Source organism: Zalophus californianus, chromosome 9 (assembly GCF_009762305.2).
Source record: "Zalophus californianus isolate mZalCal1 chromosome 9, mZalCal1.pri.v2, whole genome shotgun sequence".
NCBI lineage: Eukaryota > Metazoa > Chordata > Mammalia > Carnivora > Otariidae > Zalophus > Zalophus californianus.
The window spans coordinates 24,558,494-24,583,213 of record NC_045603.1 but is presented as its reverse complement, the minus strand read 5'-3'; the positions used below and the strand labels follow the sequence as shown (position 1 = coordinate 24,583,213).

Here is a 24,720-nt window from a genome sequence, read left to right as displayed (position 1 = left end):
TTTTTTCAAATACCTGGTATCACTGTATATATAATATGATACATGCTTCTCTAAATGGTTTTTTAAGGTCCTCTTAAGCCTGGATGTGCCTTTAGTGTCTTTTTTTCTTTTATTTTTTTAAAGATTTTATTTATTTATTTGAGAGAGAGAGAATGAGAGATAGAGAGCACGAGAGGGAAAAGGGTCAGAGGGAGAAGCAGACTCCCTGCCCAGCAGGGAGCCCGACGCGGGACTCAATCCCGGGACTCTAGGATCATGACCTGAGCTGAAGGCAGTCGCTTAACCAACTGAGCCACCCAGGCACCCTAGTGTCTTGTATATGTAATAGTCTGCCTATATTTTTTATGACACTTGTCAAAATGTGCTATTTTGTAATCTTTGTATACTTATTTTATCTTCTACACTAGTTTTCAAGTTACTTTAGTTGAGGAGCTCATCTGAAATTGAATATATTAATTTTATCTCAGAGTACATTCTTTTATACATGATAAGCAATTTATTGACAATTATTGATAATAATAAAATTTGATGGTTTAAAACTTGCATGATTTGAATAGAACACTTCCTAATGAGTGAGCGTGATATTTTTCAACAGAAACTATTGTGCTTCTATTTTTTAGATCTTGATAAAGTGTGTAGTGGCTTTGCAAGGATTACCAAATATCATCCACTCAAAGAAACATATTGCAAGTTTTGAAAGTGTACAGCACATGATAGCCTGTTGTATCTTCTACATAACAAAGGTATTTATCTCATTCTTTGTCTAGTGTCATAAAATTTAGGAATAGCAATGATTTAGAAAGGTAAGTTACTTTTATTACATAGAATACTTTTCAAAATAGTACCCACAAAGCATTTTAGGTCAAGAGTTGCCTGAATGGGTCAGTTGGTAAAGCCTGGAGAGTGTATCTTAGGCCAGGGGAAGGATTGGGAAAGAGTACATTTTGTGGGACCTCATTCAGCTCGGAACAAGAAAGAACCAAGAGACCAGAGGCCGAGAGGTAAGCTTATTTATCCTCATTGCTTGGCTCAAAGACCAGCACTGTGTGTTTCTTCAAAGGCTTTAGTTGACTGAATCTGGTGAATTTCCTCAAAGAAGGGCCATATTTGCCTGCCTGTTTTATATGGTCCTCACAGGACCTTTGTGATTTGGTAGGGATCTGAAGGAATACTGCATGGGTGGGCTGATTTGATCCATCACTTTAATTGGGACTTAAGTTTGCTTCAGTGAAGGTCTGGAAACAGAGAGGCCTTTACCTTCTTCTATCTTAGCAAAAAAGTCATGATTTGCTGTCTGTTTATGGCCTGACCTCAGGAGCAGAAAATCATATTCTTTCCATTGCTCACTGGTTTACCACTGCTGGAGACACATCTTTAACCTTGTCTGTGCAAATATGGAGGGAGGGTAGCCATTAGCAGGAAGAGAAAAATAATAACTTATTTAAGAGGACTCAGAACCCCAAGGGGCAGGCCAAACACCAGACTAATTGTGTTTTTACTCTATGTTGGAAAAGACCAGAGGTGACTTGAAAAAAAAAAAAGAAGAAAGAAAACTTTCAAGATGGTGTGATGCAATTAAATGATCAAAACAAAACAACAGAAGATCTTATGTAACTAAACAAAAAATATTTGATTAAAAAAAATTAAACAGATGAAGATTGTGGTTAATGGTATTTCTTGAGTAAAATCTGGAAGCTCAAGAAATACCTGACAGCATAGAATGGAATTACCTAGAGGTAAATTCAGAAGCAGACCCAAAAGTCCTAACATGAAATGAAAGTTCTGGAGGCAGGAAATTAAAAAAAAAAAAAAAAAATGGAGAATAATCTCCTTAAGTCCTAGGCTGGATTAATTTAAGAACTTATGTCTTGAACCGTGAGAGACTATGGACTCTGAGAAACAAACTGAGGTTTCTAGAGGGGAGGGGGTGGGGGGATGGGTTAGCCTGGTGATGGGTATTAAAGAGGGCACATACTGAATGGAGCACTGGGTGTTACACACAAACAATGAATCATGGAAGACTACATCAAAAACTAATGATGTAATGTATGGTGATTAACATAACATAAAAAAAAAGAACTCATATCTTGACACTTGCTCGTGAGATTCTTGGAGTCCAAGGATAAATTAAAATCTCAAAGTTTTGAGACCAAAGAACAGGTTATTTGCGATGGTAAGAGAATCCATTAGCTTCAAACTTTTTATCAGCAACAGTAGAAGATAAAATACTGGAGCAACATTTGTAGAATCCTGAGGGGATAAGATGGAGGTCCAAAAACTAATAACGAGGAAAGATATCATTTCTTTGTCTTTGGGCAAAATAAACATTTTCAGGGGTGCAGCATCTCAAAAGTATTCTGCCCATGTACTTATCTGAGGAAAACATTTGAGGAAATACTCTATCAAATGACAATTGGTTCAGGAAAGAAATCCCAAGGTAGCGAAAGACAAAAAGGAGAGGAATAATGGGAGCAACGAATCTTGCAATATATGTATTATTAAAATTAAATAGGTAATAATGATGTGATGCGAGTTTTGTAATATAAATGCTAAGTAGGAATTCTTGAAATAGAAGAGTTATCTTTGAAAGAAAAAACTTATTAATAACCTAGAACTAAAACTTTTATCTTGTTTGGGGTCAAGAGAGGGGAGACCAGGTAGAGATTCTTGGTGCATGGTTGTGTGTTTTAAAAAAATAAATATAGTATAAAAAATTCATATAATATAAAATTACTATTTTATTTAAAAATGAATCAGGAATATGTAGCCATGTGCGAAACTTTAAAGCACAGTAGGACTTCTAAATTGACAGGAAAAAATGAAGAGAGGAATAACAGGGAGGAAAAATGGCTAATTCAGCAAAACTAAGAAGGAAGAAGAGATAGTATTTAAGATAGAAGGAATACAATTAAGAATATTAATTACTTCACTAAGTATAAATGAACTCAGAAGACAGAGATGGCCAGATGAACTGAAAAGTCAGATTTAAATGCAAGAAACGCTTGCAAAACAATGTGACAAACACTGGTTGAAAATAAATGGATAGACAGAGGTACTGCGAAAATACAAACACAAATAAGGGAGGAGTAGCCATTTTTATATCCAAAAAGGCAGAAGTCAGGGCCCCAAACATGACTCAGGACAAAGAGAGGCGTTGTATAATTTTCTTCAAGTCTGTTTTGTCTTATCACCCTTCTCTAATACTGGAAGGCATCTGGTCACTTTCTGTCTAAGGACAGTGTCATTGTTAAGTATTAAAGATCAAGTCTGAATTAAAACAAAACTCTAATTTTTTACAACAGCAAATTAAAAAAGAAAAATCACAATTAGATTAAGTGAAAAATGCTACAGAGGCATTTGATAACACTTAGCAAACTTTCCTAAAAAAAAATTGTATGTAAGTTAGGAATGGAGGGAGTTTATCGAACAATGATAAAGACATTTACCAAAACTTTACAGCAAATACACTAAATGGCAATTTTCTGAAACCGTTTCCTTAAAAATCAGGTATAGGATCTGACTCTTAGTAGTGTGATTCATTATTTGTAGAGATTCTGTCTTATGTAATAGATAAGGATATGAAATAATTTTACAATATCAAAGTATAATTCATCCGTAATTGTACAGGTCTCAAAAAACTCATGAGAATCTAGTAAAAAGAATTACTAGAATTAAAAGAATTTATAAAGTGATTGTATGTGAGATGCTTACAAACTGATTTTTTTTAATAGTAGCAGTAGCCCATGAGAAATGGAGAGAGGAAAAATATACTAATAATAATATACAATATTTTAAGACAAATACCATATGATTTCAGTCATATATGGAATTTAAGAAACAAAACAGATGAACATAGGGAAAGGAAAGAAAAAAAAAGAGAAGGAGGCAAACCGTAGGAGACCGTTAACTATAAAGAACAAACTGAAGGTTCGCTGGAGGGGAGGTGGGCGGGGGGATGGATGAAATAGGTGAGAGGCATTAAGGAAGGAACTATTATAATTAAAAAAAAAAAAAAAAAGGAAGGCACTTGAGATCATGACATGAGCACCGGGTGTTGTATGTAAGTGGTAAATCACTAAATTCTACCCTTGAAACTAATATTACACTGGATATTAACTAACTGGAATTTAAATAAAAACTTGGAGAAAAAAAATGCCCAACATTTTAAGCCTAACAAAGTGTTAAAAGACCCGAATAAAAGAACTGAAATCTTATTGAAGGTTACAAAATAAGATCTGAACATATGGCAGACCATCCCAAGTTCCTGAATAGGTAGACTTACTGTCATAGAAATAGAAATCCTTCCAAAAATAGTATTTAAATGTAATACAGTTCTAGTCAGAATCCCAATGGAGTTTCTCTGAAACTGATTATAATAATTTACAAGTTCTCAATAGATACTAAAATCTATTATAAGCCCACTTCAATAAAAAATGGTGTTAACAAAGTAATAGGCAAATAGTTTAGAGGAATAGAAGAATCCAGGAATAGCCAGCCAGCCTCAGGTCTACAGAAGAACTTAATATATGACAAAAGTGGCATTTGGAATTATTGGGAAAATCTATTAAAATACTTTATTTAGTAAAAGGTGCTGGTATCACTGACTATTCATCTGAAAATAAATGAAGCCAGAGCCTCTTACCATAAACAAAATAAAAACAGATGGATATTTGTATGGCTTTGAAGTCAGAGGAGACCTTTCTCAATAGGGCATAAAATTCAAAAGGTACACAGAAAAAGATAGATAAACAGATTACATGATAAGTAAAAAAAATTTTTATGACAAGACGCTATATGAACAGTCTTACAGGCAAATCTTAAAAAATATTTGATAACAAGATCATTAACATTACCTCAGGGAGCAATCAATGAGAAAATATGAAATAATCTTACAGTTAAGGAAAAGAAGAATCAGATTTATTTTTAATTACGAAAGATATGTTTCAATCACCTTAAAAAGTGGAGTAGTGAACAGGTACCAGATGATGAATGGCTATCTCATGAGGTCAGGGAGGAGCCATTCAAGGGTTTTAAACCTGGAAATAACATAATGAAATTTGCATGTTAGCAAAAAGAAGTTATTCTGGGGCACAACAGCTAATAGAGTGGGATAAGACCTGAGGCAGGGAATGAGTTAGGTGAGAGTTGATAAACCGAACTATGGCAGTCCCCCCTTATCTGCAGTTCTGCTTCCCCGAGGTTTCAGTTACCTGCGGGTTGACTGCATTTGGGAAGCAGATGGTCCTCCATCTAGTGAGTTGTCAGAAGGTTAGTAGTAGACTAATGCTACGTCGCAACACCTGTGTCATCCCCCTCACTTCATCTCATCACGTAGGCATTTTACCATCTCACGTCATCACAAGGAGAAGCGTGTACAGTACAAGATATTTTGAGAGAGACCCTGTTCACATAGTTTTTATTACAGTATATTGTTATAATTGTTCTATTTTATTATTAGTTATTGTTGTTAGCCTCTTACTGCACCTGACTGATAAATTAAACTTTATTATGGGCACACATGTGTAGACAAAAACAGTGTGTATCAGGATTGGTACTATCTGCAGTTTCAGGCATCCACTGGGGTCTTGAAACATATCCCCCATGGAAAAGGGGAGCTACTGTAGTGTGGAAAACTGGGACATAGAATTGAAAAGATTCAGGAGTTATTTATGAGATAAAATCGAGAACCTGTAAACCTGCTAGGTACGTGAAGATAAAGGAGAGAGAGGGAATAGTCAACAGCAATCCAGCTGTCTGGCCTCAGCAGTTGGGTGAATACAATGCTATTTGTTGAACTCTGGATAAGGAGTAATTTGGGGTAAGAAAGGGAGAAAAGATAATAAATTTTGAATCTATTGAATTTGGGGGCTAATAGGATATCCAGAGGTAAATATTATATAATTGGACCTATAGGCTCGGAGTTCAAGAGAGGACAAATACGTATAAAGACAAAGCCATCATTAATATATGGACTCAACTGAATAATAGAAATAGATGATATCCTCTGGGGACAGTGTGGAGAGTGAGAAGGGAAGAGAATTATTTAAGAACCTCAAGGGTGCACTTAATCCAGGGGGCCAGTTCTGCTTCCACGAGTCACGAGGAAGAATCGGACAGTTGATTAGTCGAAAGCCATCTTGTCATTCCCTTGAGGATCTGCCTGCAGCTATTAGTTCTGCCATTCTCACATGGCATAATCACAATCCCAAGGACCCTCTTCCATCTGATATTATGATTACACACAAATTGATTAGTGTTAGGCTGAGCTAAAAGTACATCTCCGAAGGCTACTTTTCTTTAGAATATCTTCTCTGTTTGGCCTTTTCTCCCCAAACTCGTCCATCAGTAAGTATTTCCAGGAGAGGGGGTCTTTTTCAAGTAAGAGAAGGCCAGGTTACACTTTCTTTCCAGGGTACTGGGCAACTATTCACTTTACATTTAAATAACTGATAGCAGCTACTGCAGTATTTCTTCCAGAACAGAGAAACTCTATTCCAAGGCAGCTTGTTGCTTGCAGCTTGCCAATAGCAACTTCTGCTAAAAATCAACCAACCAACCAACCAACCAAAAAACCAATTCTGCTTATCCAGGTACTCCACATTTGACCATTAATGGGAAGGAACCAGGAGAGGGAAGGGATGTGGATAAAGGAGCGAGATCCTCGGGAAGGCAGGAGGCGATGAGATCCTAGTACATGTGGGAGGGGTTAGTCTGGACAGGAGATTGACCTCTCTCCTCTAACAGGAGGGTAGGATGGTTATACTTACAGGTGAGTGTGTAGATAGGAGATAAGCTAGTTTCCCTACATTTCTTCTGTTTAAAGGAAGCAAGGTCATTTGCTGAGAGAGAGAGAGATAGAGATAGGAGGTGGGGAGTAACGGTGGGTTTCAGAGATTGAGAAGAATGGGAGGTTTCACAACAGACCCTGTAGAAGATGGGAGAGACTCCTGACCTGGAACAAAAGACCAGCATTTGGGGCCTAGTGCATGTTGAAGTCCTTGAATTTACATGTCTCCTCTCTCAGGAGGGATTTGTGGGATTTTTGGGATTTGTGGGATTTTTCTCCCGTAGCGCACAGCAGCTTGGGGCTGGCCCTGCATTGCTTTACATGCCATCCAAAACTCCACTACCCACCCCACCCCCCAACTTGAAGAATCATATTGAGATCCAAGTATATTATTGTAGAAATGACCCTGAATGTTTCTGGACACTTGTAAAACGTAAAACGGATATTGATGTCAGGATTTTGATACTGGAGCTGGTCCTGTCCCAAATGTTATTCCCTTTCAGAAGCTTCCTCCAGCCTGACCAATAGCCCCAGAGCCCTGGCCTCACCTTGAGTCCCAGATTTTAGGTGTTCATTTTTTATAACCACATTTTTGTATGGATTTTCTGTTACGACATGGAAAGCCCGCTTAGTCTAATGGCTCTGTTTCTTTTCTCTGTTCTGTTTAAAAACATTGGTAATCTTTTCAGATGGCTCAATCTTTCTTTAAGCAGCAGTATTTTTTCTAAAAGTTGTCAGAATTCCAAATAAAGATGCCACTTAAATGTTTCATTATTTTTGCATTGTTTAAAAATTACTTTGCTAAACATTTGGCATGGTCTTTTTGTTTCTGTTTACCATTTGGTGTGTTGAGTAGAATTGGTTCTCTATTTTTCTGATGATTGGAGAAATTCTTTATCATTTACTACTGGCATATTAAAACGAGGGGAAAAGATTGCACAGTTCTCTCTACTTCTCTCCAGGCCTTGGACCCAAGTATGTCAGAAAGCTAAGTTGAAAGGAGAGGAAGTATTTGCTCATTTCGGCTTTCTAATAAAACATCCTCTCTCTCATATCAATTTTATAATGAGACTGGACTGTTTTGCCTGGCATTCAAGGTCCTGTTTGACCTAATCCAATCTACCTTTTCAAACTTTATTTCACCATTTTCCTACCTACATTCTTTTCCACAGTCAGCTTAGTTTAATGCTATTGCCTGGTTCCACAGAAATATTTCCAGTTCTTAGCACTTTGGATCAGGTAGGTATTATCAGATTTATGCAACTAGTCACATATATATCGTTTTCCTGCATGGGAAGTAACAGTTGTTACTTATCTTAAATACTAAGTTGTTCAGCTTGACAGAACACACCTACATCTAACAAATTCCTACAAGCTTATTTAGACTCCTAGAGAATTGCCTTATGTGGTTCACCATGAATGTGTCCCCTTCATATGATGCTTCACTACAGCAGAGTGTATGCAAATTAGATTGCTGGCCTGGGAAACTTTTCCTGTCGATGCTGGGGCCCAGGTTTTCATGACCAGGTAAAGCTACATAAATAAGGTGGGCAAGTTGTTCTGAGAAATGCCTCAGGGGTACGAAGGCATGGGGAGTGTCAGAATTTATATTCGACTCAGTATTTTGTAAGTTTAAAGTACAAGGAAATGAGTGGTGTACACTAGAGAGGAAGGCAAGGGCCTGGCAAGAAAAGGCCGAAGAATAGTGATTAGTAACGAATTGTGGATGAGAGAGGCTCCCCTTTTTATGATTGCAGTGTCTGTTTCCCCTAGGGTTCACAGAGAATCTGCCCAAAACAGCTTATCTCTAGTTTAGTCCACTGCCAGAATATCTTTTAAATCATTTACTGATATAACCACCTCCCTCAACCGAAGACATTATGATGTCAGTAATGTAGCATTTCACATAGAAAGCAACTCAAGACAGGAGTTGGTAGTTATATGGCCTTTTTAGAATGATTTTGTTTTAAAATGGATCTTCTAATAACTCAATCAGAGAAAGACATGTATCATATGACCTCACTGATATGAGGAATTCTTAATCTCAGGAAACAAACTGAGTGTTGCTGGAGTGGTGGGGGGTGGGAGGGATGGGGTGGCTGGGTGATGGACACTGGGGAGGGTATGTGCTATGGTGAGCGCTGTGAATTGTCCAAGACTGTTGAATCACAGATCTGTACTTCTGAAACAAATAATGCAACATATGTTAAGAAAAAAGAAAAAGAAGAAGATAGCAGGAGGGGAAGAATGAAGGGGAGTAAGTCGGAGGGGGAGACGAACCATGAGAGACAATGGACTCTGAAAAACAAACTGAGGGTTCTAGAGGGGAGGAGGGTGGGGGGATGGGTTAGTCTGGTGATGGGTATTAAAGAGGGCACATTCTGCGTGGAGCACTGGGTGTTAAGCACAAACAATGAATCATGGAACACTACATCAAGAACTAATGATGTAATGTATGGTGATTAACATAACAATAAAAAATTAAAATGAAAAAAAGAATAAAAAATAAAATGGATCTTCTAAGTGGAAATATTTTCTTAATTATTAACTTCCTACACCAAAACATGTATGGATATATGTCCCAGAAATATGGGAAATTCATAATTGATCAGATAATCTTGTTGTTTGTCCTTTATTTAAAGCAGTGGAATCATGCAATTTTAATTGTAGGGAAATAGGATCTGGAGGTAAATTTCCAATTTCCTTAACAAAATCAGGGGAATTCTTAGACTCAAAATATTAATAGGACTTGTGAATTTATGGAAGATGGTCGATGACACTTGAAAATAGATAAATGTTTCCAACGGGTAATTAATAAATATTTTTGATTAGATTCTACGTTCATGGAAAGAATATGACCTGGCAGTGATGATTATAAATTATGGAAAAAAGATGCTGGACATCACATCAGTTTGTAAATCTCTATTTGGTGTGTCTGACCAAGAAGAAATGCAAGAGGAGGTAATTGATTTTTGTTTCTTATCTTAAAACATATACTTATTTGAGTCTTTGTAGGGTCATATAGTATTTGGCAAATGTGTTAGAATATTGATCAGGTTTAAATTTGTCATATTTATATAAACAAAAAGTAATATATAGTGAAGACCTTCCTTATTTAAAGGAATTCCTGCTAGAATACTGAAAAGCCCCCCCTCTCACCAGTACTGATCATTAGTCAGGCATTGATAGCTTCCTATACCCAGCTGAACCTGGAACTCAAAGCCCTCTAAGTCTCTCCCAAATTGAAGATTTTATTATTCTGGGCGGGTTATAAAATGTAGTAAATACATGTCAGAGCTTTTTACTTTGTTCACAGTAGATTTTTCCTAAACTCACTGTGACACCTAAATTGTCTTCTTTATGAGACTTTATGAGACTGCTAATGTCTGAGACTGCTTTTTAATATCTGCCTCCCAAGCATGGGTCTTATAGAACCTGTTTTATTGCCTTTTCTTGAGACCACGTGGTTATGTGTTTTTGTGGATCAAATTATGAAATGCTGCTTAGTTTATTGGGTTTCTGAAGAGCACTAGGAATCATCTGAAGCCCCTTCACTGACTGGGGTGGGGGTAGAGACTATCCAGACTCCTGGACTCTGTTTCCGTTGGAATAGCCCCATTTCTGTCTCTTTTATATGCTGAATTATATGTTAAGTGTTTGCTTGCCACAAAAAGCTTCAAAAATCACCACTGTTTTACTGGATGCATTTTTCTTTTTTTTTTTTTTAGCCATAATCCTTTCTTGGGGGTGGGGGTTATTTTATCTAGAGAGAGTTTTGATTAAGCTGGATGCAATTTGAGGGCTTTTTCACCAAGTGTGTTCATTCTCAGAGTTCATCAGCTGGGCTGTTTATGTCACCCAGGTCTTGACTCACAACCCTGTTCCTTTACATCACTGTAGCACAGGACTCCTTGCCTCTTTCCATGGAGCCTCCAGCCCAGCAGAAGATCATGCTACTTCTTTCTAAGACTATAGGGACTGAGAAGCTAATACCGAATTTATAGGAGTCAGAACTCCTTATAGCCACTCAAGGTCCCTTTAAGCCTATAGGGGCTTGGGAGGGTTTTTTTTGTTTGTTTGTTTGTTTGTTTTGGAGAACAGGAGACATTAACACATTCGGTTCTCAGGCTCAGACTGTTGAAAACATGGTGGGGAGACTGAGCACAGACCTGTCTATGCTTAATCCTCTAATTGCCGATCTTGTTATGTTTCACTGAAAGGCAAAGCAGCAGAGGCAATTAGCTTAGTGGTAAAGAAGCTCCTCAGGGAAAAAGAAAGGAAAAAAGAAAAAGGAAAAAGGAATACATTGCTGAGGGCAGGCTGGGAATTTTCTTTTGAGGATTTTTTAGAGTTCGACCATCATCTGCTTTCAGAAGAATGTATGTATTGGGTGAAGGGGGTGGTGCTAGTTGGGGGGGTGGAAGTTGAAGGAAGGGAGAAGAGAAGAAATATTTTGGCCAACTTATATAAAACACTGAGTATTATGTTTGTCATTTAGTTAGAATGAAATGACTATTACTATTATTAATTTATATAACTTGGCCATGTAGATCATAGTTTTGTCTACCAAGCATCAAAGTATGAAATAATAATTTAAAGATTATTACTTGAAAGTGACAGTTGTTGAAACATGTTGAGGTACATTCTTACACTTTACCAATGTTTTTAGGGTTCTTCTAAGAAGTCTTCCAAGCCGAAGAAGCCACAGCAGATATTATTACCTGAAAAAATAAATGAACAGCTGGCCTTGTTGGAGACACACCTACTCAAACTGACAAAGCAATGTAGTCATTTTTTTTTCCTTTCTAGATACTTCTGTTTAGTGTTATGCTTTTTAAAATCAGAAAATATTTTGTTAAAAGGATTAAGATGAGATTAGCATTTGGTAAATCCTTTAAGGTGCTTTTACATTATGCCAGTAATCCTAACAATACTCTGTTAATAACGGATTATTAACCACTCCCCCCGTCCCCCCCCCCCCCCCCCCCCCCGCCTCATGTGGTTCATAAAGATTAAGTGATTTATTTAGGATTACATAGTTGGCTTGTTTTTGAGCCTAAATCTTCTGATTCTAAAGCAGGGTTTCTCAACCTCGGCACTATGGCCAATTTGGGCCAGCTAATTCTTTGCTGTGGGGTACCATAGGATGTTGAGCAGCATCCCTGATCTCTACCTATAGATACATGGCACACCATCCCACCAGCTGCGACAATCACCTGGAAGGCAAATGTTGCCAAATATATTGGAGAGGAGGACACAAAATTGAGAATCACTACTCTAAAGGCAAAAATGTAACCGAGAAATAAAAGGATAGCATGGAGGGTGTTAATGTGTGAGTGATTTGAACCATGGTCTACTCAAGTGAAAGAGTAGTTTAATTTTAGGTCATTGTGCCAAATGGTAATTTCATAATGGACCAATGTTAACACAGTGATTGGAATTTTGGAGTTTGCAGTTTGGGAATCTGCTTAAGAAATTGATTTAGTTTCTGGTGGTGATAAATATTATCACACTTTTTAAAAGCAGGTACTTTAAATATTCTAGAAGAACAAGCGAGTACCTTTTCTCTCTAAATTTTTCTCAAGTCAGAGGTTCCACTTTTGGCCCCTCAGCCTTTTTGGATCTGACTCCACTCATAGAATTTGGTGTCCCTACTTCACCTCTCTTATTGTGTGCCTCAGTTATATCTGGGTTCAGAATTCCCTCACCTGGATAGCTCTCTCTCTCTCTCTCTCTCTCTCTCTCAGTATGTTCCATATGTTCCAAGTCTGTTTCAAGTTGAATTTATGAATTGAACCCAATGCTCTGTTAGTCACATAACCAGTAAACCTAGCTTTGGGAAAGGTGTGATTGTCTTGTTATACATTCTTTAAAATGTAAAGTGTTTTATTTTTTATTGATTTATTTTTTTTAAAGATTTTATTTATTTGAGAGAGAGAGAGAGAGAACAGGAGCCAGGGGAGGGGCAGAAACCAGGCTCCCCACTGAGCAAGGAGCCTGATGTGGGACTCAATCCCGGGACTCCGGGATTGACTCCGGGATCATGACCTGAGCCAAAGGACGATGCTCAACCAACTGAGCCACCCAAGTACCCTGATTTATGTTTTTAAAAAATTTTATTTATTCACATGGGAGGGAGAGAGAGAGAGTGCCCAGGGAAGGAGGCAGAGGGAGAAGCAGACTCCCCACTGAGCAGGCTCAATCCTGAGCTGAAGGCAGATGCTTAACTGACTGAGCCACCCAGGTACCCCAAAATGTAAAGTGTTTTAGAAATGTGAATTATTTTCATATTATCAATAAAAACATTTTACTAAGAAAAACAACATAATGTTACTAGCTAAACAATAGTTTTAATAACAAAACAGTAATAAAAAGTTTTATACTGTGCTTTCTGTGTGCTAAGAACTATGTTAAGTGTCTTATACATATGCATATAACCCTTATATAAGAACCATATGAGCAAGGTACTATTATCCTCATTTTAAAGATAAACTGAGGGGCTCCTGGGTGGCTCAGTTGTTAAGCGTCTGCCTTCGGCTCAGGTCATGGTCCCAGGGTCCTGGGATCAAGTGCTTCATTGGGCTCCCTGCTCGGCAGGAAGCCTGCTTCTCCCTCCCCCACTCCCCCTGCTTGTGTTCTCTCTCTCGCTGTGTCTCTCTCTGTCAAATAAATAAAATCTTTATTTAAAAAAAGATAAACTGAGGCACAGAGATTTTGGGTAACTTCCTAAGGTCTCATAACTAAAAAGTGTCTGTGTTAGAATTTGAACCCAGACAGCCTGGCTCCAGTGGCTGTGCTGTTCATTATTCTATACTTTACTGTCTTTTAAAGGTAATTTTGTAAAGATGAAGTTAACGTAATTGGTAGGTTTCGGAGTCTGGGGTTTGCTGATAGACGACAGCTATTGAATATGAGAGACTCATGTCCTGGACACTCTTCACCTATTTGGTGGTGGACTCCTTGGTTTTTAGGGGGGGAAAATGAAAGGAAAATAATTGAGATCACTGAATTTTTTAAACTCCAAAATATAATGATATAGTTGACATTTTGAAGGCACATAATTTAGAATGAATACTTGAGCATTTTCCTATGTTTTGTTCCTTCCAAAGAATTTTCATTTTTGGTAATTCATGCTACGTGGAGCCTACAACTTACTAATTTTTTAAACCTTAGATGCTACAGCTGAACTGTCAGGAGCAGAAGACCCTATATTTCTTTACCCTGTTGTTTTAAACTGGTCAGTCAAAGGCGCTATAAAAGAAGGTAGGTGGCCTAAATGTGTGGATGCTGTTCACTCAAGTTTTGAAGGTCATTTATTCTGTGGGTTCTGTTGTGTCTGAAAGCTTTCACCGTTCTAGGCTCTTACCTAGAAGGTAAGCGGGGCTCGATCCCAGGACCCTGGGACCATTCTTACCTATTCAGAATAATGCAGAATATTGACTGTCCAGTAATGTGATTTAAAATCTGGAAAGATTTTGGTCCCTTATGATCCCTAACTTGTCATATTTAGAGTTAACTTTTATGGACTCTTTCTCAACACTGAGATATTTGGAAAAATAAATGAAATATAGACTATAAAGGATTATTTGATCTTAGAAAGACAGGAGTTCTTGCCACATTTACTGCTACACTTCTTTGTTTTCACAGTTATGAAATTTAAGCAGAGACCTAGATTCCTAGAATTCTTTACACAAGTGATGCTAAAATGTATGAATGATGAAAAATTTCATCTTATGGTGGAGATAACAAATCCTGTTTATGACTTCTTGAAAAGGTATTTGTAATATATATTTTATTAATATTTACAATTTTAAAAGCTGGGTAACATTGTTACTTTAAGATATATAAGGTGGATGAAAGAGAGGATGTGGTATATACACCTAGGGTGGGGTAAACAGCCACCAAGGTTTGTATCTGTGTATGTAAACAAACAAACAAACAAACAAACAAACATTTTCTTCCAACAACTGGGCTTTTCTTTCACCATTGGGCATAGACCTATCTCTCATTTTAGTAAAAAGAAACATCAATAACATGAGGTCTATTTAAAAAAGGGCAGCAAAAGAGAAACATTCTCATAAAAACATATAGAAAAACATTCTTCCTAAAACAGGTACTTCATTTATTAGAACAAAAGCTTGGAATATATGTACTTCATATTCTCAAACGATAAAGGAGGAAATTGCTTTTATCAAATGAAACAGGTCATAGTATTCAGAGAATTAGACAGAAAGTGCTATTAAACTAAAAAGACCGTAGCTGAGATTAGAAGTCTGGAAGCTGTAAATCACATTCTTAATACCAGAGAGAAGCAGAAGACACTTTTGGTGTGCAGTGAAATTTGGAGGACTGACTGCGCAGGTCCAACGTAAGAATAATAGATATTCTGAGAGAGGAAAGCAGAGTGAGTAGCTTAGAAGCATTAACCCAGTGGTGTAACAAAAGACTCAAGGTTGGAGATTGAGCAGTGTGACTGAGTTCAAAACAAAGGTAATGATTTCAATTTTCTAGGCTGAGCAGATGTTTTAGGATGCTGTTCTCTAAGTCAGAGAATATAGAGGAGGAGCAGATGGAACACCTTGATTTCTACCTTGATAGTAATATCTATTTTCTTTTTATGTTTGTATGCTTAACATATTTTTGCACAAAGAAAATATTCTGCAACAGGCAAATATGCAGCTGTATTCTCTTCCACTTTTATGGTTTTATGATTTATATTTAATGTTTTAGTCCATATGGAATTTATTTTGGTATGGGGATTTAAATTAAACTTTAGGTTCCCCAGTTTATCAGTTGTCCTGGTAACATTTAAAGAACAGTCTCTTTGTTACTTATTTTCAATTCTACCTTTTCACATTCAAAGTGGGTGATTCTACCAATAATGCTTATAAATCACAATGAAGATATTTCATGAATTTTCATATTTTACATAACAAAAATCCATGTATATGGAAATAACTGCTGAAAAGACAAGGCTGATTTGACAAAATATAATAATATTGAGAGAGTTTAACATGCTAGTTTAAAAAGAAAAAGGACACAGAATATATATAAAATTAATAAGATATAGCCAATTGAGACTAAACACTCTTTAAAGCTCTCATTAAATTTTTTTTTAAAGATTTATTTATTTTGAGAGAGTGAGAATGAGAGAGAGAGAGAGTACATGAGAGGGGGGAGGGTTAGAGGGAGAAGCAGGCTCCTTGCTGAGCCAGGAGCCCGATGTGGGACTCGATCCCGGGACTCCAGGATCATGACCTGAGCCGAAGCAGTCGCTTAACCGACTGAGCCACCCAGGTGCCCTCATTAAATTTTTTAAAAAGTAATATTTAAGCTGCAAAATAGGGCTCAGTAGATAACCTAGACTAAAATTTGTAAAGACCACATTCTCTTACAGTATAATAAAGCTGAGATTTTATAACAAAATACATTACTGCCATATATATAATTATTGGATCAAAAAAGAAATCTAACCAAAAGTATAGAGACTTTTGAAAGTAATGATGATGAGAAACCCTAGTATCAAATTTGCTCAAAACAGCAATTGGAAATTCTTAGCTTTAGAAGCCTCTATTACTAAATAAGAAAAATAAAATCAAATGAATTTTTATTGAACTTTAGCAATTAGAAAAATAAAATTGATCTAAGAAAGCAGAAAAAAGAAAATAAAAATAAAAGTTGAAATTAAACAATTATAAGTTGGTTTTAAAATCATTTAATTGAAGGTGCCACCTGGGTGGCTCAGTCGGTTAAGCATTGGACTCTTGATTTCAGCTCAGGTCATGGTCTCAGGGTTATAAGATTGAGCCCCCGAATGGTTCCATGCTGAGCGGGGAGGCTGCTTGAGATTCTCTCTCTTCCTCTCCCTCTCCCTCTATACCCCCACCACTGCTCATGCTCACTCTCTTAAAAAAAAATTGATAACTGCTAGAACTGGTTCTTTGAAGATATTAATAAATTAGGTGAGTTTCCAGCAAGCATAAGAAAAAGTGAAATATAAGTAATCCAAAGAAGTAATAATTCTAAATTTGGAAGGGGTTAAACAAACATTAGATAGCAGCATATATAATTTAATATGAATAAATTTGAAATTTCTAGTTGAAAGTGATGATAATCTGGAAAGATTTAAATTATAAAAATTGAAGTATTAAAAAGAATTTGAATGGCTCAGATTTTTTTTTAAGGCTAGTTCTTTCATATTTAAAGGAACCAAATAAGTTTTACTTTACATAAAGCTATTTCAGTACATGGGTATAAAGTTTGCTAGTAAATTTATCACAGGAATCTCTGATAATGGTTTATAAAAAGAATTAAAAAAATAGAAAATTATGAATCAGTCTTACTTAGCAGTATATGGAGACAAAAATTCATAAAATAGCTTGTAAATTCAGTATTGAAAATGTAGATCTTATTATCAATATAAATATAGTAGGAAATCTGGAAATGTAATTATTACTGGTAGGCAAAGGAGCCTATAGTAAATGCTAAAAAGTCATGTGGTGAAATTCAACAACCATTCTTGGCAAACTAGGATTAGAAGAATATTTTCTGTTAAAATAAGCTTTATAATAAGGAAACTTATTTTTCCCTCTATCATTTAATATTGTTCTGAAAATTCTTGCCAGTGCATTAAAATAAGAAATAGAAATTAGGATTAGAATTCATGTGATTATCACATAATAGGGTCTCAAAAATGTTTGTCAAATGAATGCCACAGTGAAATACTCTGAAATGGAGATAAAATGATTGGTATTTGCAAATAATAATTTTTTTAAACGTAAGCTAATTGACTGATAACTATCAGAAATAACAGAATTCCACAGGATAGCTAGCTACAAAACCAATAGCTTTCCTATATAAACTAGAAAGAATAATGGAAAAATGATCCCATTTTTTGAAGCATGGGATTAAATTTATCAGGATTTGTGAGGGGATTTAGGTTAATAAAAGAAGACCAAACATTTTTACTAAGATATATTTTTAAAAATGACTTGAATAAATGGAGACATAGTGTATTACTTGATGGGCAGATGGATTACTGTAATTTCTATTATCTTCAAATTAATTTGTTGGCTTAATGTAACTCCAATCATGTTAGCTTTACGGAATGGTGTAGAATAATGAAATATATTTGAAAAATGAAAAAGAGCAAAAAGAGATTTGTATTATCAGATAAAGTATAACAGAGTTCTGTTTGTGAAATAATAGGCAGATAGCTATTGGGATTCAATGTTTCACGTTAGAAAAAGGTAGTAATATAAGTAATCAAAACAGTGAATAAGCCATGAAATCAAAGATCGATAGCATTGACTACATAAAAATTTTAAAATACCATTTTTCATAACATACCATAAACAAAATAAAAGGCTAGGAGGAAGAATTCTGTGAAGAGGTTGAGAAGTGGAGGAGTTTAATTGATTCAGGAGGTGAGAATTCTTCAGAGCATGGAGGCGAATGTTAAGAAGATAGGAGGATGGCAAGTGTTTATCTGTGACCTCCTCTCCTTCCCATCTCTTCCTGCCATAATAGCAACCAGCTCAAGCATTCTGGGGGGTGGGAGAGTCGGGAGAGGTAGGGAAGAGACCAACCTGCTTAGAAAGCTGCAGGCAACCAGTTTCAAAATGCAAGTCGCAGAGGGTGGATCCCCACCTCCAGTGTAACTAGCTATCCAGATTCATCCAGTCATTTCATTAGCCTTGTATTGATGTGACCCTACATTTTATTCAATTTAAGGTTTTGGACCCCATTTATCATGGGATAGCAGGGTTGGGGTTTTTTTTTTTAAGATTTTATTTTATTTATTTACGAGAGAGTGAGAGAGAGAGAGAGAGAGAGAGAGAGAGAGAGAGAGAATGAGTGGAGAGAGAAACAGAGGGGGAGGGAGAGGGACAAGCAGACTCTGTGCTGACTTGGGGCTCAATCCCAGGACCCTGAGATCATGATCTGAGCCCAAACTGAGAGTTGGGCGCTTAACCGATATGTCCAGGCTCCTAGCCATTAACCGACTGAGCCACTCAGGCACCCCAATGAGAGCAGGGATTTGCTGGTATTAGCAAGTACTTACTCAAAGAAATATAAATTTTAGAAAATATATAAATTGCAGGGAAAATAAATGATAAGTATCAGTAGAAGGAGGGATAATAAGAGACTTCACAGTATTTGAAGAATTACCATAGGGGTCCATGGCAGATTGAAAAAATGAGATTAAGAATTTCAACAAGTGATTGGGGGAAGGGAACAGTTTTTGTAGGCATATAAAATGCTTAGCACCTGTTGGTATCCAGAAGGTGATAGTGGCTAGGAGCCTGGACATGATGGAACCAAAGAGACTGAAATCTGTTGCAAGCAAGATAGCTTGTCCAGGGTCACTCTTACATAATTACATTTTCACTTTTAAAGGGACATGTTCATGTTTTATTTTCAATCCAATACTGTTTTTCCTATGTCACACGTCAGTTCTCATCACATTTTGTGGTATGATTTACATTTTGCTCTTTCAAGAGGCCAGCTATTCCTTGATGATTAGGAATATCACAATCTTATTTATGCATGAGACAAAAATAATTTTGGATATTCTTCTTATACCATTTCAGTGACAACATTCATTAAAGATTTATTGCTTTGGTGTAGTTTTGCAAATTCTTACAGATCCTTTTAACTGACTTTATCTTTTTGTATTAGGAGGAATGAGTCCCTACTTGGAATAAGAAGAATGAAATATAAGGATAATGTTTTGTGTAAAAAGACAACTAAACCTTTGAAGAAGTTCAAAGCTGCAGTAATGGAGATTGGAAGAGTAAGTGTCTTACGAGTTTTGATTTTTAAATTAATGAAATAAGAGATTCGTGTATCTAAAGATGATTGGCTGCATTATAATTTATTATAATATGAAACAGAAGGAAATATCAACAGACAATTTTATTATTATACAGTAAATTATAATTTTTTTTTTGAGAGAGAAAGAGAGTGCAGGCATGCATGTATAAGTTGGGGAGGGGGAGGCAGAAGGAGAGGGAGAAAGAGAATCTTAAGCAGGCTCCATGTGGAGCCTGACTTGGGGCTCAATCTCACAATCCTGAGATCATGATCTGAGCCAAAATCAAGAGTTGGACACTTAACCGACTGAGCCACCCAGGTGTCCCAGTACATTATAATTCTTAAGTTATCATATGGATATTTTTATAATCATATATTTTTTGTTTCTTTTTTTTTTTTAAGATTTTATTTATTTATTTGACAGAGAGAGACACAGTGAGAAAGAGAATACAAGCAGGAGGGAGCTGGAGCAGGAGAAGCAGGCTCCCTGCTAAGCAGGGAGCCTGATGCGGGGCTTGATCCCAGGACCCTGGGATCATGACCTGAGCTGAAGGCAGACGCCTAATGACTGAGCCACCCCGGCGCCCCTGTTGCTTTTGATAGTAATTTTAATTGAGGGCTGTAAAGAAATCACTGTATTTCAATGTCAAGAGATAAGCATTAGAGTATGAATAAATTATAGTATTGTGTTCAGAGTTTAGATTTAATTTGTAACATTTTTGTCATCTCTCATATTAAGACTATAGAACTGTTGCCAAGAAAAAGAAGTAAAAGGAAGGAAACTCTAAGAGAATTTTTTTCCAAAAATCCATCTATTTCTGAAATGGTGGAACATGAAAGGTATTGACTGATTAATTAATTCAGTAAATGTTACTATGTGGTTGGCATTATTTTGGGAACTAGGGATATAGTGGTGAACTAGATAGATAAGATCACTGCCCTTGGGGAACTTACATACTAATGACAGGAGTACAGTAAATAAGTAAATCCACAAATAAATAAGACAGTATAAAATTTTGATACCTTTTTTAAAATAAGTGGACAGGATGATAGGCTATAGAGTAACTGGCCTCGGGTGGAAGTGGTGGCAGGACTGGTTTAGATAGGGTAGTTAAGAGACCAGTTCATAAATTACTTTTCATTATTGGTGGTCCTTATGTTCTTATTCAAAAAAACTGAAACTATAAAGCTTATCATGGTAAAATGTTTAGCTTCTATTTTTATGAGTAGGAACTTATGATTCTTATATATTCTTTATATATCTTATCTTCATTATATACATAAAATGTCTTTATCTGTTTAGTGATTTGGATTTTAAGAGCAACATGTACATATTAATAGAACCACTCTCACTTTGCATTTGCCTACTATCCGTTTGATTATTCCTTTATTTTTTTGATTTAAATTATGACTTTTTTATGCTATAAATGCTTGTATTAAGAAAACAAGTTCAAATAAACAACATTAAATCACAAGGAACAAAAAAAGAAGAAACTTAGCTGAAATTTAGCAGAGGAAGGAAATAACAAAGAAAAATCAGAAATAAATAAAATAGAGACCAGGATAAGCAATAACATAAAATTGAAAGTAATGACCAGTTTTTCCAAAAAAATAAACAAAATTGGCAGTGCTCTAACTACATCAACTAAGAAAAAAAGAGAGAGAAGCCTCAAAAACCAAAATGAGAAACAGAAGAGAAAAAAATAGAACAGATAACCATAAAAATATGTAGTATGGTAACAGATTATTAGAAACAATTATGTACAGGGGTGCCTGGGTGGCTCAGTCGGTTAAGCGGCTGCCTTAGGCTCAGGTCATGATCCTGGGGTCCTGGGATCGAGCCCCACACCCGGCACCCTGCTCAGCGGAGATCCTGCTTCTCCCTCTCCCTCTGCCTGCCACTCTGCCTACTTGTGCTCTCTCTCTCTCTCTGTCAAATAAATAAATAAAATCTTAAAAAAGAAACAATTATGTACTAACAAATCAGATAACTTAGGAAAAAACCCAGATAATCCTAAAAACAAGCAAGTTACCAAGATTGAATCATGCATCTTGAAGTAGGACATCTTCTTAGACCAATAACAAGAATGAAAGTTGAATTAGGAATCAAAAATCTCCCAGCACAGAAAAGCTCTAGATCACCTAGTTTCATTGGTGAATTCTACCAAGCATTTAAGAAAAATAATTAATGACAATCTTTATCAAAATCTTACAGATAATAGAATAAAGGGAACACATTCAAAATCATTCCATGAGGCCAGTACTACCCTAAATACCAAAGCAGGAAAAAAACAATACAAAACAGAGTCTAGGTTGTTTGATATAAGTATTGCTACACTAACTTTCTTTTAGCATCCAATTGCATGATAAATGTTTCTCCACCCCCTCACTTTCAATCTGCAGGTGTCTTTAGGTCTAAAATGAGTCTCTTATGGCCAACATATAGGTGGGTCTTGTTTAGTCCATTTACATTCAAAGTAATTATTGATAAATATGTAGTTATTGCCATTTTATTACTTGTTTTGTCATTTCTGGAGATTTTCTCTGATCCTATCTTGTCTTTGTCACTTTTGGTCTCTCCTTTCTACCCAAAAGAATCCCCTTTAATATTTCTTGCAGGGCTGGTTTAGTGCTCATGAACTCCTTTAGTTTTTGTTCGGGAAACTTTTTATTTCTCCCTCTATTCTGAATGATAGCCTTGCTGGATAGAGTATTCTTGGCTGCAGATTTTTCTTATTCAGTACTTTGATTATATCATGTCACTCCCTTCTGGCTTGCCAAGTTTCTTTTGAGAAATTTACGGGTAGTCTTATGGGCTTTCCTGTGTAAGTTGAGTACTTCTTTTATCTTGCTGCTTTTAAGGTTTTTTCTTTATTACTATATTTTGCAAATTTAATTACAATATGTCTTGGTGTTGGCCTGCTTTTGTTGATTTTGATGGGGTTTCTCTGTGCCTCCTGTATCTGGATGTCTGTTTCCTTCCTCAGATTAGGAAAGTTTTCTGCTATTATTTCTTGAAATAAATCTTCTGCCAGCCTTTCTCTCTCTTCTTCTGAGCCTTCTATGATATGAGTGTTATTACGTTTGACGGAGTCACTAAGTTCCCTAAGTCTATTTTGTGTTGCATAATTCTTCTTTCTCTCTTTTGTTCAGCTTCATTATTTTCCATTATTTTGTCTTCTAGGTCACTAATTCATTCCTCTTCTTTTTCCAGCCTGCTGTTCATTGCATCAGACCTGTTTCTAATCTCATTTATTGTATTCTTCATCTCTCATTGATTGAAGGGTATAGTTCCCAAGATATGAACATTTTTCACATTATTAGTTATTGCTAAGTTGCTCTTAAATTTTCATCAGTGGTGTGTCAAGTTTCCATTATTCAGCATCTTTACCAACACTCGATATTATTACCAAATTTTTGAATTTTTATGGACTGTTGAGTTGTGAAATTTTATGTCATTATTATTTTAATTTTTATTTAATTAGTAATGAGGTTAGGCATCTTTTCATATTTTTATTAGACCCTAGTGTTTTTCTGTTCTCAGCACTGCTTGTTTAGATCCTTTGTACATTTAAAAACTTTTGTTGTTTTCTCATTTATTTTTAGAAGTTTGGATACTATTACTTTTCCAAGTTTGTGGCTCACCTATTTACATTTTAAAGGTTTTCTTTTTTAAATCAAAAGTTATAATTTTTAATGGAGCAAAATGTATCACCATTTCTCTTTGTTGTTTTTGAACAAGATAGTAAAGGTATTTTCATGAATTTAAATTTTAGATTTTCACATTTAGGAGTTTCTTTTTCTTTTTAAGATTTTATTTATTTGAGAGAGAGACACAGAGCACAAGTGTGGGGGAGGGACAGATGGAGAGGGAGAAGCAGGCTCTCCACTGAGCAGAGCCTGATGTGGGCCTTGATCTTAGGACTCTGAGATCATGAGCTGAGCCGAAGCAGTCACTTAACCGGCTGAACCACCCAGGTGCCCCAGATTTAGGAGTTTCATCTAACTGTATTTTATTTTTGTGAATCATGAGAGGAAGAGTCCCCCTCCCCATCTCTTGTAGTTTTGTTATAGGTACCCAACTGGCTCGCCCCATTTACCAAGTAGCCATTGTTAGCCATTTATCAAGTAGTCTATTCTGCCACCACTGTCTCTTTTGTCATTTAGCAAGTTTTCATATATACAGGTTTGAGATCTCTTTTCTGTCCTTGTCTGTTTTCTTTTTGTGGGTCAATATCACACCATCATACTTACTCTGGCATTAAGTTGATTCTTGTTGTCTGATAGATCAAGTCTCTCCATGTTCACACAAGTCTTGGATATTCTTCCACAGAATGGTTTGGAATAGCTTGTCAAGTAACATAAAAAACTCATGATTTTGATAGAGATATAATTGACTATATAGATTGGTTTTAGAAGTTCCCCCCACCCCCGTATCGATTCTTTCTGTTAGTATATAGACCACGTACTTATGTCTTTTTTTTTTTTTAAAGATTTTATTTATTTGACAGAGAGAGACAGCAAGAGAGGGAACACAAGCAGGGGGAGTGGGAGGGGGAGAAGCAGGCCTCCCACGGAGCAGGGAGCCTGATGCGGGCCTCAATCCCAGGACCCTGGGATCATGACCTGAGCCAAAGGCAGACGCTCAACGACTGAGCCACCCAGGTGCCCCTAGACCACGTACTTATGTCTTTCAGTAAATTTTTATGATACTTTCCGTAAAGATGGTGTACATCTTTTATTAGCTACATCAAAGAGGTGCTTTTTGGTATTAATGTAAATGGTATTTTAAAATTACATTTTTGAATGCTTCTATTTTTTTGTATAGGAACTTAAGTGATTTGTAAACAATTCAATCTTCTATAGGCTTGATAATTTATTCATAGGTACAAGTTTTCTGTGTGGATTGTCATATTGTGAAGAGATATTGAAAGTTTTGCTTATATACAGATGGCAAACACATAAAAAGATGTTCAGTATCATTAGCCATTAGAGAGATGCAAATTAAAGCCACAAGGTATCACTAAAACCTATTTTAATGGCTAAAATAAAAAATAGTGATAACACTAAATACTGGGTCATGCGTACACTGCTGGTGGGAATGTAAAAAGATACAG

The 24,720-nt window shown here is 36.2% G+C and overlaps 1 protein-coding gene across 1 annotated transcript in view; it reads left to right on the top strand.

The window, feature by feature from the left end:
• CFAP54 (cilia and flagella associated protein 54) overlaps positions 1-24,720 on the top strand; it is a 301,093-nt gene that overhangs the window by 115,412 nt on the left and 160,961 nt on the right. Inside the window, exons 26-32 of the mRNA XM_027594798.2 lie at positions 621-743; positions 9,620-9,748; positions 11,457-11,571; positions 13,961-14,050; positions 14,435-14,561; positions 19,469-19,583; positions 20,343-20,443. Coding sequence (XP_027450599.2) covers positions 621-743; positions 9,620-9,748; positions 11,457-11,571; positions 13,961-14,050; positions 14,435-14,561; positions 19,469-19,583; positions 20,343-20,443 — 800 coding nt within the window. The remainder of the gene's footprint in view (positions 1-620; positions 744-9,619; positions 9,749-11,456; positions 11,572-13,960; positions 14,051-14,434; positions 14,562-19,468; positions 19,584-20,342; positions 20,444-24,720) is intronic.